At 38.0% G+C, this 20,324-nt stretch overlaps 1 protein-coding gene across 5 annotated transcripts in view; it reads left to right on the top strand.

Annotated features, from left to right (window-relative positions):
• Nucleotides 1-20,324, top strand: part of ATF7IP (activating transcription factor 7 interacting protein) — a 109,000-nt gene that overhangs the window by 75,101 nt on the left and 13,575 nt on the right. For all 5 annotated transcript variants that reach the window (XR_015184059.1, XM_086480011.1, XM_086480019.1 and 2 more), the window contains exons 5-10: nucleotides 1-19; nucleotides 1,912-1,977; nucleotides 2,676-2,749; nucleotides 3,243-3,331; nucleotides 4,651-5,289; nucleotides 6,869-6,936. The exon at nucleotides 1-19 is cut by the window's left edge and continues 119 nt beyond it. Coding sequence is in view for 4 of the 5 variants with exons in the window: in XM_086480011.1 (XP_086336137.1) it covers nucleotides 1-19; nucleotides 1,912-1,977; nucleotides 2,676-2,749; nucleotides 3,243-3,331; nucleotides 4,651-5,289; nucleotides 6,869-6,936 (955 nt within the window). In the remaining variant the exon portion in view is untranslated. The remainder of the gene's footprint in view (nucleotides 20-1,911; nucleotides 1,978-2,675; nucleotides 2,750-3,242; nucleotides 3,332-4,650; nucleotides 5,290-6,868; nucleotides 6,937-20,324) is intronic.

The following is a 20,324-nucleotide window of genomic DNA, read 5'->3' as shown; positions in this document are numbered from 1 at the left end:
TGTGCTTACTGAACTAAAGGTGACTGTCAAATTTAAAAATAAGTTCAACATTTAGTAGGAAGTCTCCTGTGGTTGTCAGTAGGGAAGCCATTTTGACTCCACAAAAAGAAGGAGGGGGAAGCAGCAAATACTAATGTTGCTTTTGAGTTGTAAAATTCTATTTCCCTACTCTGAAAGCAACAAATTAATCATCCAAAAAACCCAAACCAAATCTTCCTTCTGGCAAACTGATTGATTAGCTGTTAGTAAATTGCTTTTCCACTCTTCTGTTCCATTTAGATGTTCTTCAAATAAATGTTAAGTTTTAGAATATCTAATGCCTCTGTGAAGCCAGAAATTCACTTAAAAACGGAAAAGCGCAGAAAGGAGAGGATAATAGCACTGGACTTCATAGAATGTTCAAACAAAGAAACATCACGTGATACTTACCCATGTTATTTCCCCAGAGACTAAATAATTATGTTCTAGCAAGGAAACAAATACGTAGTATTGAATAAAGTATGCTGTCTTGCCTTCTTCACAGAAATGATGTACATAGTGGTGACATGAGGAGCATCACAAAAATCAGAGTTTTGAAGTAACAGGGCAATTAAAAGCATATGTCGTAACAAATTCAAACAAGAAGGCCACTTTACTTTTAACATTAAAAAAAAGAAGTATGGAGTTTGCCAGACTAGTTTATCTGACATAACTCTTCCCCCTTGCTATCCCAGACATTTTTTGTTGACTGTTTCAGTGCTAAGACACTTTCCATATACTTGTTTATCGGTGTCTTTAGTCATCAACTAGAGTATCAAATTAATAACATCGTATAAGGCATGAATACGTTGATGTTACTATACTCGCAATCTAAGCTTACATGGTTTTATTATGCAAGGTGCGCCAAAACACATCTACATTGTAAAAAGGTAACAGAAATTTAAATATAAATTTAATTAAAGGCAGACTGTAATTGTAGCCTGTCATACTTCTTTGTAACAATGTGAAAGAGGTGAGACTTCTAAATGGACCAGCTCCTTTTAGGTAAGAAGTTCTGAAATTATGGTATATGAAACTCTACGGGTTTTTTGTTTGGTTTTTGTTTTGTTTTTTTTTGTTGGGGTTTGTTTTGGTTTTTTTTAGAACTTCCATTCTTCTAGTGCTAGCCTAGTGTTTTCCAGAGTTTGTGAAAAGAATTTAACTCTTCTTTCTATGGGGAAAGAAAAAAAATAAAAAGTACTTGCTTAGAACAAGTGGCACAGCTACTGCCTCCAGAATAAGTCAACCATCAGAACTGCAACCTAGACGAGTTAAATTAGGGTCTTGTAATGCTGAGGCAATTACAGAAGGAGTGGACACCAAATAGTATATTGAGGGAAGTACAAGAAGTAAAGTGCAAGATGTAAGAATTGTGCTTAAGAAGATAATGAACCTGACACCTGATCATCAAGTAGAGTAGGACAAAGCTGACAGTAAGGTGCGTGTGACATGTAGCATATCAGTGAGAGGGAGAAATAGGATAAATGGGGGAAGAGTAGATAACATGAAAGGCAAAAAGGGATGCATTTCTCAATATGGTTGGTACATAAGGCATTAAAACAGTCAAATGCTTTCAGTAGCTTTTATTCATGCAGAATATTGCATGAACATCTGCAAGATGGATCCTGTTTGTGCATTTGTGAATAGGAAGGAAAATAATGCAAGTTGTCTCTAGGGTATCTTGATTGTGATACACGTGTGTGTCTTTCTGCTGCTCTGAAGTAATATAGTTGTACTGTATTTCAAAGAAGAGTAATTTCCCCTGATATAAAAGTAGCCTTTGACTTGATGTCTTAATTATGTATCTTTTAGTTTTTATAATTCTTTGATGGTTCTTGGGGAGGATATTTATGGTTTATTTTGTTTGTTTGTTTTCATCTTCTTCCCATTTAGGCTAAAATTGCTAGATTGACAAAGCGGTTTGGAGCAGCCAGGGAGGACTTGAAGAAAAGACAGGAAGTAAGAACTAGATTTGTTTTTGTTGGGGTTTTTTTCTGAGTTAGCATAAACCTTGTGTTGAACAATAAAGAAATTTTATATTCGGGAAGCTGTGACCTGGTTGTTCAGTGGCATTCACAAAGTAGGTTTGTCTTGTTTGGTTAAAGGCAGTGATATGAAAGAATAGTCTTTTAACATCTGTTATGTAATTCCGATTTGTACAGAAGGTTTTCAGGCATTATTAGTGTGAAAGCACCTTAAACTGTATGTAAATAAATGTAATTTACTTCACTATGAAGAGTACAGAGTAAGTAAGAGTGAATCCCAGTACCTTGATTTTGGGGATGGAGGGGGGAGAGGAATGGATACAAACGACAGTATTTCTCTGTGTCTAGAATGAATATTTTGGATTAATTACTGTGAAGAGGTGGAAGCTAAAAGTCCGTTAACGTTCAAGAAGAAATTTTGATTCTTATGCTCTAAAAACCTGAAGTCAAGAGACTTAGAAAAAGGGAGGATGTAGGAGAGGGAGTCAGGTAGGACCAAGGAGGTTTTGGAGGGCCGTAAAGCATGTCAAGTTCTCCTGCAGGGTTGGCTCCAGAAAATGTATAGCTTGCACAGAAATGAATGAATATGAAATACAATGAAAGCATAAGTTTGCATGCTGACTTAGGGTTGTTTCATTATGGCTTTTCTCTCCCTCTTTCTTTTTTTTGTAGAATTCACCAAATGCACCTCCGTCTCCAGCAAAAGCAGCAAGTGACACTACAAACACAAACAATGCAACATATCGGTAAGTGAACCACATAACTGTGACCATGTTAAAATTTACAATAGGACACTTGAGATACCTACTGTGATAGATAATCCCTGTATTTTCCTTTTTTTAATTAAAGTGCTCTTCCTTCATTGCTCTTCAGTTGTAAAATTCAATTTGCTTTGACAGAAGTCATAAATGGACAGTATTGAATCCATTCTTAGGTAAACTGAGATGAGTGTTGTTAAAACATAATGGATAAAAATGGAAGTTTAACTTCAAAGAAGGGAAAACTCTCATGGTGAAAGGCAAACGGTGCAAGCACTTGAAAATTTACAAATAATTCTGCATTTTTTTTTGATAGGGGAATATCCAATGTAAATTTGTGTGGGGGATAGAAAATAAAGGGGTTTAGAAAATCTCAGTGAAAAAACTGCTTTAAAATAAGAGGTTTTTTCAGCACTGTATTGTTCATAATTATACCTGGTGTGGCTCATTCAGAAATACTAACTGAAACTTTGTTCCGTAGAAATGCTGGCACAGTGAGGCAGATATTGGAGTCAAAGAGGAATGTAGGAGAGAGCACACCAGCAACTTTTCAAGCCCCTGTGAATGCAGGTAAGAAACTGCTTATGGACTATAAACACACTTCTTAAAAGTTTTATTGCTTTATATTAAATAACTAATGGAACAAAGCAAAACTGGGTTTTATGACTTCTTTTTCTGACATCGAAAATCATTATTTTGTCTCCCCACCACATTCCCAGTTTATATTTGTGTGGTGTGCTTACCAGGTATGGGGAAGAATGTGTTGATTTGCCCAACCAGAATGTGTGGGGAAACTATATGCTTCGGCAGACTGCGTGCTGGGTATGGCAGCAAAACTTGCAGTCTCTCAGCTGCCAGGAAGTGGAACACATGGCTCACAGGCCATTTTTTTTGTACTTGATCATAATAGGATGCTCATATCTTCCCCTCTACCTAATGGCTGCAGAAGTTGAGTGGGGAACTAAAGTAAGTCATAAGCCCCATTTCTTAAGGGAATCAAGTTGAAAAATGGACTTCCTAGATTAGAATTTTATAGGGGATGTAGAATCAAACCCACCAGTAATTACATTCATTGTAGTCACACCACCCTTGGTTTTAAAAATTGTGTAGCTAATATTGAATGTTGAATCTTTTCCACAGAATTATCTCATAGTAGGCATGTACTGGCTTTCTGTAGCATATTATGCTCCTGGTCTTTAGATTTGATCCTGAAATTTTGTTGCATAAAAGCAAGTATCTGCTCTGACACATTAATCCTTGGTTTCAGTAGAACCTTGTGGATACAAGGTCCTACCTATACAAAGCAAGTTAGTCATAACTGCCTTAGTTTTTCTTTTCTTGTGTTTTCTGAGGTACCAGTTGTTTTGCTATTTCCAAAATGAGCATTTAAAATGCTATATTTCATGTGTTTTCAGCATTTAAATGTTGGAGCTTTCTTCAAGCCTGTTTGTGTCGTAGCTCTTTGTATATCTTAATTTTTTTGCCATTTATATGTAGCTCTTTCAAACAAAAATACAGTATTGACTGTATCTTTAACGAGGCCATTGAATGTCAGAGTGTACAACAGAAAAAGAGAATTCTGTAGCCTTTCTTTGCAAAAAAATTAATCATATACCACATTTTTCATAGAATCATAGAATGGCTTGAGTTGGAAGGGACCTTTAAAGATCATCTAGTCCAACCCCTCTGCTGTGGTCCAGGACACCTTCCACTAGATCAGGTTGCTCAAAGCCCCGTCCAGCCTTGAACACTTACAATGATAGGGCATTCAGAACTTCTCTGGACAACCTGTTCCATTGACTCACCACCTTCATTTCCATTTGTTGTGTTGGAGTGAAACTTCCCACTTGGTTCAAATACTTGAAAATTATTTATTTTTTTTCGTGTAGTGCCAGCTTCCAGTCTTGCTGCTCCTTCGACAGTTGTCAGTGCACATCCTAAGCCTCAGACTCCAGTGACCTCCACCAGCTCTTTGACAACAGCAGTGCTTCCCACAGCTAACACAGCTGCGGTTGTAGGCGCTAACCAGGTGCCCAGTGGCAGTGCTCAGTCAGTATCTGTCTCGTTACAGTCTTTGCCCGTAATCTTGCACGTACCCGTTGCAGTGTCATCCCAGCCTCAGCTCCTGCAAGGCCACACAGGAACTTTGGTCACTAACCAACAATCAGGCAACGTTGAGTTTATATCCGTACAAAGCTCATCTACAATTGGTAACCTTACCAAAGCTGCAGTGTCTTTGGCATCCACTAACCCAACTAAACCAAATAACAGCCCATCTGTGCCCAGTCCTGGTATTCAGAGGAACTCTCCGGCCAGTGCTGGGTCAATCGGCACAGCGTTGGCAGTACAGGCTGTTTCTGCTGCACATCCTGTTGCCCAGGCCACAAGGACTTCTTTGCCCACAGTGGCTACTTCAGGACTTTATAATGCTACCAGCAGTCGAGCCCCGCTACAGATGAAGATTCCGCTCTCTGCATTTAGTAGTACAGCTCCCGTTGAACAACCTGCCGTTACAGCACCCCGAGTTGGTAAGTTATGCTTGAATGTTGGCACTGGGAAAGGAGAACGGTTGTCAAAGGGAAACACAAAACTGCACTCCTGTGGAAACTTGTTAGTTTACTGAGATGTTTCTTCTGGGTTGCCTTTCTGTTGAAATGTCAAGATCAAAATCATCTCTGTCATTAGATGAGTTTCAGCCGTTGTTGAAAATAGTCTCTCCTTAGAAGGAATCAGCAGTGCAGCTCTATAAGCTTTGTTTTATTTAGAACTTGATTTATATCATTCCTAGCATGAAGTCAGAAACTGCTACCATTATCAACTTGGTATTTATTTTTAATAAGACTCTCAAAATAATGTGTCTGTTTTTCTAAGCAAAGACATTTTGAAGGGAAAGTATGATCATTAGTTTTCACAACACTTAAAAGTAAATAAAATGGGTGTGGGATGGGGTGGGGTGTGCAACTGAATACTAATTCCAAAGAAGTACATTTATTGTATTTAAAATAAAGTCTCTGAACACAACGGATGTTCAAATAACAGTATCTAGATTAACTACTTTAAAATACTTCCTCTCCATATTTGGCCAAGCCATAATGATTCTCTGCACTTCTGATTTTACATACCTTCAACATTTTTTTCTAAGAGGTCCTCAAGATTTCTAAGTGAGTTGGAATTATAGCAGGTTTCTTATTGGCACAATATAATGTTAAAGTGGACTCAAGCAGAGTTTTATTTCATTTTCCCATTTCTAAATGAAAATATGTCTTCCATAGAGTTGGACAGTTAGATGCTTTGTATTCATCTTTTAGCTCTAAAGCTAATATGACAATTAACCCATAAAAAGGGTTGTGACAGATCAGGCACAGCGACCAAAGGAAGGGCCTATGTGTCCCAAAAATGTGTCTCATTTTATGCAGTTCACATAGTCTTAGTGTTGCACCCTAGTAGTTTTCCCACCAGAATTGAAACACTGCTTTGGGCCAGCACTGTTGCTGATAAGATCTGGTTAAAATGAAGAAGCAATGAGAACAGAGAATTTCAATTTAAATATTTACATCAAATATTCAGGCAACTTTTGCTTAAGTTCCTAGTTTAGGTATATGTTTGGCTAAGCTAATAAAGATACTCAATCTCCCTGCACAAATTGTCTCAGTTACGTATTATGCAGTCTGTATAACCATCCATTGTTCAGTCAGGTTTTATAATACAAAAATGTTGAATAATAATAATTTTTTTTTCAGTTTAGCATCTTGTCAGTTTACATACAGAGGGAGGAGAGGCTGGAGTTACGTTTTGTCCTTGGATAGGCTAGAGAATTGTTTGTAAATTGTTTTGAATACACAGTCAGATTTCAAGGAAGCGAACATAGGCTGCTTCTAGGCTGGAAACAACCATTTAGCTTTTCTGTATTTTTGTTCCCTCTGAAAAATGGTAGTAATCGAACTTTAATACTTATAATTGAAAATTAGGGCTGAAAAATACTAAATGTGCCACATACTGAATGTTTAGTATCAAACAATTTGAAATATTGCCTCCAAATTTGTTTAGTGGATAGCAGTATTTAGCACTGATTAGATACTGCAAATGAACCATTTCTTGACCCCTCAGAAAACCAGACAACCAAGCCACCAACAGATACTTCGGCAAACAAGCGAACTGCTGAGGGAACAACACAGGTAGGTTGTTGATTGTTTCTATATAAAATTCTAAAGTTACAATCCACAGGAGAAAAGTTGTTTACCTTTATTGCTCATAATGAAACAATTTTAGTTTCTTGTTTGTGCCATCCTTTCTAGTTTCTGTCCGTTTGTATTTTTCTTCTTCTGATCCAGAGTATTACTTGGAGCATGAGCTTCTGATAATATTTTCAGAAGTTTTCTGATGGGATTTGTGTAAGTAATTCAGGAGGACACTAAAAACTTATCTGATAAAACAGAGCTATCACACAAAAGAAAGCCCTGGCCAGTTTTTGTCTGAAGGTCTTAAACTTAAAGCTACAAATATTTTGTAAATTATTGCAGCGCTCTCATTTCCACAGTAATCCAGAAGTTAGTAAGAAATGGAGTTCTAATATTTCATTGCTACATTTCATAGGGGGGAAAAAAAAAAAGGAAAAGAAACTTTCATCAGGAATAACTGCTTTATGGTAAAGGAGAAATGGCAGAACTTCTGGATTCCTTGTCTAAAATTTGTTGAACTTGCTTGGAAATTTAAAGGTTGAAATTAAGCTATGTAAAATTATTTGTAATTAGTTTTCTTTCTGCATACAGATATTTCACAAAGCACCTCACACTTATATTGCTGTTAACTGGAAGTTATTTTATTAAGGGCAATAGAATTAATTTCTTCTAGCCAAAGTTTCCACATTTAATAGTGTTTCGAGGTACAGTTAAATCTGAATTGTATTTCAAAGCAAGAAGAAAATATACTGGACAAGATTCTGTTTTTCACCTGTTGCAGAAGTAGTCTGGCAAAGATAACAAGTATTACAGAGTATAAACTGTGCCTCACTCTACCTTTTTATTAAGGCATTTCATAAAGAATTGTTGTTTGGAACTTCGTTTTTCAAAGATACCTGTGGATTATAGCTATTAAAACATTTGTCAGTACTTGATATATAGGAAATTCAGTACCAGAATGGATGACCTGTATGGTTTTAAGATTTAATTTTCAGTATAAGATACATATTCTGGCATTTTCTTCTTTGATAGAGCCTGAAACCCGGAAAAGATTTTGGAAAAACAGATTGTTTGTGATCATGGTATTTAGCAATGGAAAGTGAGCAAGGAGGAGGGAAATAAAAGGCACATGATGCTTTCCGGTTTTCAGTCTTCTGTTATACTGTATGTTTCTAGGTTTGCTTTCAGTCAAATCAGTTAAAGCATGTGTGATGCCATGGTTAATAAAAATGGACCTGATGCATTTTAATTGGCTAGTGAGGTATGGAATTGACATGCCGTATCATTTGAAAAATCCAGTTAATGCCACCTGCTTTTTGTTACATAAAATCCAAAATGCTGTGTATTACTCCGCACTTCACAGCTCTCAGATCAAAAAGTAGTTCGCTGTGTGCCGTATACCTGTGGCATATTTGATGATACAACTTTGATCAATTGTTTCGAAAAGCAGTTGAAACAGCAAGAGACTTCATCAGAAAATAAAGAAGAGGTAGAAGCAGCACAGACGAATTTTAACTTCCCTGAGGATGTCCTCTTTGGAGAAGAGGAAGAGGATGCTAAGAGCATCAAAAACACCCACAAGCAGACTGGCTGGGCAGCTAACCTATTAAAACAATGGCTGGCCAAAAATGGCAAGGATCCTAGCTTTGAATTGGTCCCAGTACGTGAACTCAATGATATCTTAAGAGAGTTTTATTACACAGTAAGGAATCATGATGGAAATACCTACAGTGTGGCGAGCTACAAGTCAATGCGTGCTGGCTTAAACCGGCATCTCAAAATGCCACCTTATAATCGTCAGATTTGCTTAATGAAGGACAAAGAGTTTGCTAGTGCAAACATGGTATTTGTGAGCGTGATGAAGATGCTGCGCATGCAGGGAAAGGATGAGACTCGCCACTATCCTCCTATAGCAGCTGAGGACTTGCGTAAGATTAAACAATCTGGTGTGCTGGGATTGCACAGTCCACTGGCACTCGTCAACAAGGTGTGGTTTGATTTGCAGTTGCATTTTGCCAAACGAGGGAGGGAAATTTTGAGAGATCTGGCTCCAGATGCTTTTGTTGTTGAGAAGGACAAGAATGGGCGTCGATATGCTATGTTTAGGTATCCTGGCAAAGGGAAAAATGGAGAAGATCCTCATAAAATGGGTAAAATGTATGATATGCCAGGGGACCCAAACTGTCCTGTTTTTTCCTTGGAGCTTTATTTGTCTAAGTTGCCTCCGGAGCCCCCTGCCTTTTACCTGCATCCTTTAAAGCTAACATCAGAGCAAATGCAAGAACAGCCTGTCTGGTACAAAAGAGAACCGATGGGTGTAAACTACTTGGGTACCATGATGCCCAGGATAAGTGTGGCAGCGAGGCTCTCTCAACGATACACCAATCATTCTCTCCGAACTACCACCATCCAGCTACTGTGTGAAGCAGGACTGGGGCCTAGAGAAATAATGGCAGTGACTGGCCATCGCTCAGAGTCTGCTATTAGACACTACTGGGGAGCTACGGAAGTTCACTACAGAGCTTGGTCAGATATAACGGAGAATAACAGCCCCAATTACCTATATAACAAGATCCCAAATGACGTGATAAAAGAATCACTATCTGGTGCCTCCACCTCTTCTATAAACCATGTTGTTCTAGAACAAAGCAAAATTTTATTCCCCAAGAAATCTGTGCTGCTACCGGGCACTAATTCTGTGACTTTAGTCCCTGAGGGACACCCAGCTCTGAATTCCAAAAGCCCCATCCTGTTGAACCACAGTTCTTCCAAGGTGTTTCTCCCCAAGAACATGGCCAGTGGGAGCCTAACTGCTGGTCCCCTTCAAGGCTGTTGTAACGAACCTGTCTTCGTAAAGCGTGTGATGGTGCACAAATGACTTCGTGCTTCTGTAATGGAACTGATTTCAAATTAATTGCTAAAATGGAAAAATTACCAGATTTGTGTTTTCACTTGGTCTACTGAGGAAATTTCTTATCGTCTAGTTCAGCAAGTAATATCCTGTTCACACTTCTGAAGTGAGATATGGAGCAGAAACTTAAACAGAGCAGGGCTTGGAGTTTGTATGACTTTCTGTGGCAGCTGTGACTCTTTAAGTGGCTGAGCAGAGCTATTTTAAAAAAAATGAAAGGGAGATACTGATTTCCACTTAGCTGAAGAGCAGTGCTTTCTTCACTAAGTGCATGGCTTTTATATTTTGTGAAGAGTGTATTTATTATACCATTTTGTGCCTGCTGGCACTAATGTAGCATCTTACAAATCAAATACTTGATTACTGAAGAGCATGGAGAAAGTAGAAGCTGAATGAAATAGACACAGATACACTACAAATATATACATGTGCATGAAAACACCTGGAATTGCTTGACCACTGTCACCCTCTCTGTTCAATCTGTTACTGGACCTACCAGAGAATCGTGCCTTTTTTTTTTTTTTAAAAAAAAAACACATTCTTCTAAATTTATTTTCTGTGTAAGCTACAGACTTGTATTGCAGGTCTTTCCTTTTCCTGTTTTATATTTCTAGCTAAGATTTCAGTCATTCTGTTCTCCAAAGGCTCTATTTGATACAAATGATAATAAAATTGGTATCTCTTCAGTTGTGAAGGGGAAATGTTCTCAAAAGAGTTGAGAACAGGTTTGTTGCTTAAATGACAAGTAATTAGAGTTGAAGTGTTGTCTCTGTATGTGCTCATCTTGTGAGAGGCTTTTTGGTATTTCCTCTCAACCGCCCCTTCCATTACATTGCACATTGTCTTTGCAGTATAGTCTTTGTCAGTATAGTATAATTCACAAGAAGCACATCCTGTTCTTCCCCACCAAACCCTATCCAAATATTATTTTTGGTCTTAACTTCTTTACATTAGTTCACCAGGGTAAGCTGATCCTATCATTACGTTTTCCATAGGAGATCTTTACAGGTTAGAAATTCTCAGGATAGTGGATAAGAATTTTGTCAAACAAATTAAATCATAACTTAAAAGGCTCTCTAATGAAAAAAAATAATTACAAATTAGGAGGGCTAGTCATGGTTCATTGTAAATGAATCATACTTGAGAATCTAACTCATGGTTTGTCTCTGTTATTCTATGCCATGATTTTCATCAGAGATTCAGACAAATCAAGAGACCTTCCTGTAAATAAAAATGGAAAACTGGTCATCAAACCACAAATTATGGTAGGACCATTTTGGAAGAAGAAACAATGTAATATTTAATACTGTTCTCCATTATATTAGCAAAATGAAATAAGAATGGCTTCGTCCTTTTTAAGTTTATCGCAGTAAGGACTTCGCTGGAAGTGTTCATGTTGCTCAGCAGTGGACAAAATAGAGACAAATCCCAACTGAAATAACAAATTGACCACAATAAACTCTTAATTCTGTGGAGAACTTCCTTGCTGGGAAAGGCTTTCAAAATTGAAGGAGATTTATCCCTTTATTACAGTGCTATATATGCTGTTATAGTCTGAACAGAGGAGTTGATGCCTGAACTTCAGAGTTTTCATCTTGGCTGATAATGTTTTACCTTTGTGGGCTTGGGTAGGTTATTCATACTTACTGCATCAATTTTCCAAAGTGTAAGACCCGCACGGAGTGCTCCATTTTCTGATTAAAAGGTTTTGAAAGTGCTATATTCATCTTACATATTGTGCTTACAGTCACAGTCACTTTTATTTGTTGTTGTTAAAATGATTGCACTAGTTGATCAGATATAATTGTTAGTGTAAGAATTACTTCTGCACAATTCTACTCTTTCTTAGTTGCGGCATTAACTTATGACATCAATGACTAGAGGAAGGAAATTGTTGATCCAGGATTATCATTTTGTCAAGCCTAGAGTAAATCAAATGGGAATGATAAAGGAAGTAATCCTTTCTAATGGCTAGAAAGAAGAAAAATTGAAAAAAAACAAAGTGCAAACAGTTTTCAAAATATAGAACTGTGCAGTAACTTGTTCTAGGTTATTTTAGAATAACACAGATTTCCAAATTTTAGGGATTCATAGTTTAGCCAGGCTGGTAAATTTGATTTCTTGTTTGAAGAGATTTACTCTAAACTTTCACCGTGTATTAGTTTTTCCCTTCAAAAAATATTCCTGTCTTATGTCTGAAGTAGTTGCTTGTTCCAGCATACTGGCATTGAACACGTATCCTGCAGAAACAAGAAAAATATGTGGCAAGGAGGTGATTCTTTTTTATTCCCTCTTGCTGCATACTGTGGTCATACTGACCACATGCCCTGCTCTGCTCCTAACTGCATCTAGGTAGCTTGCTGTAACAGCATATTGCTGATCATTTCATTCCTTGACACAAATCTAGTTGGTGATTTAAGTTGACGAAGGGACTCTCTTGGCGGATATGGACATGCCTCTGATTCTTTTTAATTGTCATTTGGCTGCTAATGTGACTTCCATTATGTTGGCTTATAAGAGGGTATTTTTGGCTTCTCATTTGTAAAATTCTAATTCTGTTGGCACCAACTATACAATGTCCTCATACTACCTTCGGTTTGAACCTGATACTTCAAAGCTACTGACTGCAGTATTACTAGCTTTTTATTTTTGTATGGGAGAAATTTTTTTTTTAAAGTGAGAAAAAGCATTCCTGGTTTTGGCTGGAAGTATTATTGCTTCACAAGAGCTGGAGTCAGTGTTCACTAAGCTTTCCACTAATATTTGAATTAATTCTAATTAACAGAACGTATTTCTAACCTTCCAGAACTGAAAAATCTTTCTCCTGTTCCCCCTCCCATCCAAAGTGTTAAATGCATCTTTCCTACATGTATTTCCTTTCTAGAAAAGCTGAAGCAGGCAATCAGAATAGGTGTTTTGCTGCTGTTGTAAAGTCAACTTTGGCTATGTGTACAGTAATGTGAGGAGCAGGGGGTCTTTCCCCTACCCCTCCCCCCCCCCTTCTTCTTTTAAACTGGGAGATAAAATTTCAAGTCAGTCCTGTTCATTGCAGTACAGGGTATACTGTGTGAACATCATGAATTCTATCAAAATGAACCTGAATTGCACTCCTCAGTGGCAGTATCAGCAGAGAACTTCAAACAGCAGTATAACTGGGTTTGGGGTTTTTTTTTTCCTTCCTTTCCATTTTATTTCCATTATAGGTGAAGCATGTTGGAGAACCTGCAGGTTAAGTACAGTTTGTTTGTCTAAACTTAAATTCAGACTTCGACTCTAAACTTAATACAAAATTGTTAATTATAACTTAAAATTCACTTTAAAAATCTGAATATAGCAAATATATTTTGAAATAAATGTGTTATCTGATACTCTTGGATCTTTGCCTTAAAAAAAAAAATATTTAATTTCCGTTGCAAAAAACCAGCACTTGACTTAGTTAAGGCTAACTAAACAAATTTTTTTAAACAATGGCTGCCAAGTCATTGATTAAATTCCATTTTCCTTGATGTAGATGACTCTGAAAACAGTGGGGAATGACTGGAACCTTATATAATACGTCTGTATCTTTAGTTTTGTATCTGATTTTCCTAATGAAGCTTTGGTACTGGTGCTGTGAATCTAGAACTTGTGTTTTCTGTGCTTTTTCCTCATAAGTTTGGAAATATCTGCTGTTACTTCAAAGACTACCCTAATTAGTTTTTATTTTTATGAAGTTGGCACAGTATCTTACAGTACATTAAATTTTTTATTCTTTTAATACTATTTAAATAATTCGTCCCCACTGTAAGGTACTGTGATCTACAGTGCTAGAGATCTACAAGTTAAATGTTCGTCACTGTACGCACCTACTCTGTGCCCCCTGAAGCGCTCTGTTGTGCACAATGTTAAATACCTGAAGGCATTGGAAGGATGCTTTGAAATTGAATGTGTTTGGCTTTGTTGTGTTTTTAGTCTGGTACAGCTCTTTGGTCATCCTGAAATATACAGCTTCTGAGTAGTTGCATACTGTTAAGGTTAGTATAGACAAAGTTTTCAGTAAGCAGCTTGGACATAGGTTGTTGCTGTATGACTGCTTTTCCTTTTTCAGCCTTCCTCTGCTTCTTGCTCCAAAAGGAATGGCCACAGAGATGTGGGAGGGGGCATCTACTGTGTTTGTGTTAGTCTCTCTACTTCAACTTTTTCCTGCGTACACCGAAATTTAAGGGTTGTTACTCAGTCCCACTCATTTTACCCAATGGCTGTTCCAGTGCCTCAGGTCCCAGAATCGCGTTTCTGAAGACGTGACAAGCCCTTTTAATGTATTGGGGTAAATACTACTGTTACAGAGGCAAAGACATTTTTAATTGTACAACAAACCTTTAGAATGGTTTTTAAGTATTTTATTATGAATCCCAGTTATAGATACAGGATTTATCTATAATATAGATATAGCTATGGTATACTGAGAGAATCTATGAAAGCAGCTTTTATTACATTGTGACATAAAGTAACAGTGAACAAATTTAAATGGGGTTGGATGTGTTAAAAATAGCTGGCGTAAAGTCAGTCTGTTCAAGAATGATTAAGTTATATGTATTAAAACACCAGGTCAGGTGAATAGTCTTTTCTTCCCTGTTTCTCTCTCCAGGTGCACCTTCTACTCTTAGAGAGTAAATCTTTTCAGTCTGTTTCATCTGTGCATTTCACCTTTTCAGCTGATAATAGTTTTAAAAAAAGAAATCCACCAGTGTTCTATACATTTCCCATTGTTTCTGACATGTCTTGATTTGTTCGGTTGAAGTACAGTTTAATTTAAGCTATCTTGCTGACTATTGGAAGTTCATCTGGTAAAATGTTAATAAACTACACCTATAACTCCTATCCCTTTACTTTGCAATGTGTAACAAACTTTGTGAATGTCTGTTGGGAAACAATGTGAACAAAGTGGATATGTCGGTTTACACTTTATAAGCAGCTATTAATTCTATATTGTTGAAGCACTATTGATGTTTCCTTGCATTTCATGGTTTTGTCACTGAAAATAAACATACATAATTACATACGTAAAATGGGCTACTTGATTTTTGTCTCTGATCCTGGGGTTATGGTTGTGCTGTTTACAATGCAACTAGCTCTCATCTCTGAGGTGGAACCTTTACCTGAGACTGATCAGAAATCAAAATCATGAAGATGTTAGCAGGAGGACAGTTTAAAAAATGAATTTAAAAAAATAATCTGAAAAACCGAAACACAATGTCACGTAGCCGAGTTGAGTGGCTGTTGTAAGGAACAAAATTCAAGTGAATCCATTCTTGTATGACTTTTAAAGTGATTTGTCTTTCCCTGAGGCCCTATCTGTGTTACATAAACCACCCCCAGTTACTGAGAGCAGCTTTCAATAAGTAAATATACTTGTGTTTTGTAGGCTCCAATTTGTCATTTGGGGCCAAAAAAATTGAGAATAATATCAAAACAATCTAACTGATGATGTCATTCCATCAGACATGGATAATACCTTTTAAAAGCTGCATTAAACTAATCTGAAAAGTACTATAAATATATTTGCTGGTTAATAAGATGGTCTTCCATCATCCAAGATGGCCATCCTGCATAATAATGTTGGGAAACTGTCAGTGGGCTTTGGGGAAACAAGGTAGATGTTTCACCTTAAAAGGGTAAGAACCAGTAAAGTGATGTGTGTGCACATGCATGTGTGTATGTGTTTATTACATACCCTTTTAACTGTTTGATTAAGGAAAAACAAAAGTCACAGTAGTAGAGAAATACTTTAAGCGTTGTGTCAAGTGTTTCTTTACGGCTTTTAGCTGGAATTACAATTGGTAGTGCCTAAAAACAGCATTTCTGGCAAAGTCTCTCAGATAGCCTTCTTGATGTATGCTTCTTATTAATAGGGGTAGCAGAACCAATGCCTACGCTTTGCACCAAAGAAATGAGAGGGTATATAATACGTAGGGCTTACTAAGACTGGTTATTCATTTTTTTCCATGCTTGCGTTGTTTCTCTTCTCTAGGAAGTCTTGCACAGTACCAGTTAAGGGTGAGGGGAACACAGCAATCTTGTAAATGCAGTATGTAAAATGTCTGTTAATAGTATTTGAGTATTACACAAGTATGCAACCACACACTTTCAAAACACGTATTGCAGCCCTGTGAAATTTTGTTTGTGCAAACTAACTTCATTGCATTATCATCTTCATTCTTATCTTCATAAGAGATGACGAATACATTTTGTACCTGATCAAGCAGATTTTTCATGACAGCTTTGCAAGGCTGGAATAATTGCTTCAGTTTTGTGGGAGTTACTGCATTGGAAAAAAAAAAAAGCTGTTCAAGAGTAATAAGTCTGATATTGAAGCAGTTAGTGACTGAAATATGCTGAAAAATATGTTTAAAAAAATAATTGCCGCATCTGCTTAGACTGTGCTTGAAATCTAGTTTTGTATGTGGATGACTAAAAATGTGATATGGGCCTTATAATTATGCATACAAACACAGTATCATCACCCTCCCCACACACACCTTGTTCCCAGAAGATATTTATAACATCGCTCCCCATAATTTAAGATTGATTTTGCTATTATATAACGCCTTGGTGCGTCGTACAGGACTGTGGTGGTGTGATGCTTCATTGATTGTCTGTTTTACAACACCCAGAATTTTTTTCTGTTTTGTTACTGTATAAACTAGAAGAAAGTGTATAAACTAAAAGAAATTGGCTGGAAGGTCGCACTCAAAGAGCTGCGATCAATGGCTCGATGTCCGAGTGGAGACCAGTGACAAGCGGTGTTCCTCAGGGATCAGTACTGGGACTGGTGCTATTTAGCATCTTTGTCAGCGACATGGACAGTGGGATTGGGTGCACCCTCAGCAAGTTCGCCAGCGACACCAAGCTACATGGTGACGTCGACACACTGGAGGGAAGGGAGGCCATCCAGAGGGACCTGGACAGGTTGGAGAGATGGGCCTGTGCAAATCTCATGAAGTTCAACAAGGCCACGTGCAAGGTCTTGCGCCTGGGTCGGGGCAATCCCAAGCACAGATACAGGCTGGGTGATGAGTGGAATGAGAGCAGCCCTGGGGAGAAGGGCTTGGGGGTGCTGGTGGATGAAAAGCTGGACATGAGCCAGTAATGTGCACTCACAGCCCAGAAAGCCAGTAGTATCATGGGCTGCATCAAGAGAAGTGTGGCCAGCAGGTCCAGGGAGGAGATTCTGCCCCTCTACTCTGCCCTCGTGAGACCCCACCTGGAGTACTGCGTCCAGCTCTGGGGCCCTCAACACAAGAAAGGCATAGAGCTGTTGGAGCAGACCCAGAGGAGGGCTACCAAGATGGTCAGAGGGTTGGAACACCTGCCCTACAAGGACAGGTTGAGAGAGTTGGGCTTGTTCAGCCTGGAAAGGAGAAGGCTCCAGGGAGACCTTACAGTGGCCTTCCAGTACCTGAAGGGGGCCTACAAGAAGGCCAGGGAGGGACTTTTTACAAGGGCCTGCAGTGATAGGACGAGGGGTAATGGTTGGAAGCTGGGAGAGGGCAGGTTTAGGCTAGATACAAGGAAGAAGTTTTTCACCCTGAAGGTGATGAGACACTGGCACAGATTGCCTAAGGAAGTTGTGGATGCTCCCTCCCTGGAAGTGTCCAAGGCCAGGTTGGATGGAGCCTTGAGCAACCTGGTCTAGTGGGAGGTATCCCTGCCATGGCAGGGGGGTTGTAACTAGATGATCTTTGAGGTCCCTTCCAACCTAAACCATTCTATGGTTCTATGAAACTGTTAATAAAATTGTCTGCACTCTGTCAGTGTGCCACACAGGATCTTCAGAATTTTGATCTTTACTACCCTGGAATTAATTTTGATTTTGCACTGTATTTTTTTGGTTTTGCATTTTTTACCCTTCATTTTTCACTTTTACATACTGAAATGTTCCTTTATGAAAAGCAGGTGGCATTACGATTACTAGCATTGTTATCTCTATGTGATGAACTGAACCATGGCGTTATATAATACCAAAACCTTTTTTTAATCATATGTGAATAGAGGAGTGTATATTCAGAACTTTCTTCAAAATACTAACATTTACCTTTTGGTTTTTCATGTGGTACAATACATGTGGTACAATACACGTTGGGGGGTGTGTGTGTGCTGTTATACAAAATGATGTAACAGGTAACATATGCTGTTCAGTTTTGAGTTTTAGAGATTTTTTTTCCAGTTTTCTTCAGTAGTCTGCTATTGACATACATATCCGGTGATGTTGTAACTAATTCTTTCTGTGTTACATTTCACTATTGTAGCTATGGTAGGAGGGACCTCCTTTTCTCAACATCGTGTCTACCATATGCGCTTTGGCCTTTAAATTCAGTCACCTTCCTTGTATTTGTTTTCCTCGTGGAATTGGAATAGTGAACAGCTTTCCCCTTCCCCTCCCGCCCATTTTTTCTTTCTTTTCAAAATTACAAATGACAGATCAACTGAATTTGCAGCAGTGCTGATGTGAAAAAGTTGCTGGAGAGAAAAGCTAAGGTGATGTTCTTTCTCCCACTACAGTGCATTTTACAACAGTGTGAAATGGTCTCAGCATGTGGAAAAACATAAGATGACAGTAGTCTGTCTAAATGTCCTTCCCTGCTTTTCCAGAGGCAGATGAGGAAACTGCTTCAGAATCAGTTTAACACCGGAGACAGCCTTTCATTTTATTGTGAGGCTGTTTCCTTTCTGATTTCCCTTTATTAGTTTACTGTTGACTAGTGTGTAGGTTAATGATTAGATATAGCAGTTGGTGACGTATGGGATATAATGACAATCTTCCAAAAGGAAGAATGTTCTTAGTTACAAAGAATTTGCAATGGTTTTATTGCAAATCTTAATTGTGACTTCAGATTCAGATGACCATATTCACTGTATTTATGAATTTTTTTCAAGTTCTGGGATTTTTATTGCCTCTAAGAACTCTTTTATACTTCTTTTTAAAATTTCTATAATATCTGTATGGCATTGGTTCTAGAAAAGCACTGGATAATTTTTTTTATTCCTCTAGGAAAACTGTATTATTGCTGTGTTTTTCTAGCACTTCTCCCCATAAGTATATCTTGTTTGTCAGGACATCTGTTTCTCAATGGTTTCTTTAACTGTTAAAAAGACTTCAGTGCTGGGACTGGAAGAAAGCAGATCTTGCATTGTTATAGGATATGCAGTGGAAAATGCATGAAATTCTGACTATAGGTCTTCTTTACCAATCCTTTCTGGAAAACCATGAATTAGAATGTAATTACTGTAATACGAATATTTTATGAAAGAAATTAAAGTCTCATTCTAGTAGTTTTTTTGGTTTTAAAAAAAAAAATACAAAAATGTTACTCAGAACCACCAGTACTATAGAGTACATTTTAGCAGAAGTTTGCAGCTAGTAGAACACTTAGAAACACCAATTTCTAATGTTGAGAAAAATGCACAAATCTGAATAGTTGCATTCATTTTATACATACTTTATCTTCCATATACACTATAAACCAGTTTATATAAAGCTTAACTGATTAAGTGGTGTTTAGAGGAGGTTATGACTTGACCTCTGTTTCAGGACTTACCAGGTTTCACTCAGATATTTGAAAGGGATGAGGATTTAGTCTTTTGGTTTTGCCCCTCTTCTAGGGTCTTTCAGTTGCTGCTTTCACAAGTTATGTGCTTGGCATTAAAATACTTCTCTTTCACACTTGCCAAGTGTGATGCTTGCCTGGGGCGTTTGGCATGCAAACAGAGCCCCGGGATAGTCATGTATTGGGAGGTGCGGACATGACGTTGCAAGCTGAAGAAGCTGGGGCAGAGGGCCTGCAATTTGACAAGATTTTCTTCAAAGAACACACTTCACAAAACAGATCAAGACTGTAAACATCAAGTGCCTTCTGCTTGGCTGGCTGTTTCAGGAAGAACACACAACAGTGAGGATAGCAGAGTAGCATTACAGTACACTTACACCATCCTTCCATATTTGTGGTGGTACATGCTCAGCTGCTGCCTGGCTTGTAATTCTCTTCTCCCTTACTGCCTTTTTTCTTCCTCCTGCTTCCTTTTTTCACCTTCGTTTCTGCTCTTAATCATACCTTGCGGTCCTCTTCCCCCACTTCACGTAGTGTTTCGCCTTTCAACTCCCAAGTTGCATGCATCTTCATGGGCTGGATCTACATTAGGCTTCATTGTGAAATGTTCGGTTACAGGACATATCTTTTTTTATGCGAAACATCTTAATCGCACATGGAAGTTCACTGACCAGGTGACAAAGAAAGATGTGGCTATATTAAAATGAAGAAGTCAGGAAAAGATGAAGTCTTGTGTTTTTCTTGCTTTCTTCCTAAATTTTTTTTCCACATTTATCTTTAAAACTGTGACATTTCAGTGTAGGATTTGTTTGGTTTAGTTTTTAATTCCACTTATAATTTAATTATTTTGCTGCATTGTTTTGTGTTAGGGTTGTTACACTGCTGGC

This window comes from Leptosomus discolor, chromosome 1, assembly GCF_034619465.1.
Source record: "Leptosomus discolor isolate bLepDis1 chromosome 1, bLepDis1.hap2, whole genome shotgun sequence".
NCBI lineage: Eukaryota > Metazoa > Chordata > Aves > Leptosomiformes > Leptosomidae > Leptosomus > Leptosomus discolor.
The sequence above is the reverse complement of the archived record's forward strand: the minus strand, read 5'-3'. Positions and strand labels throughout refer to the sequence as shown.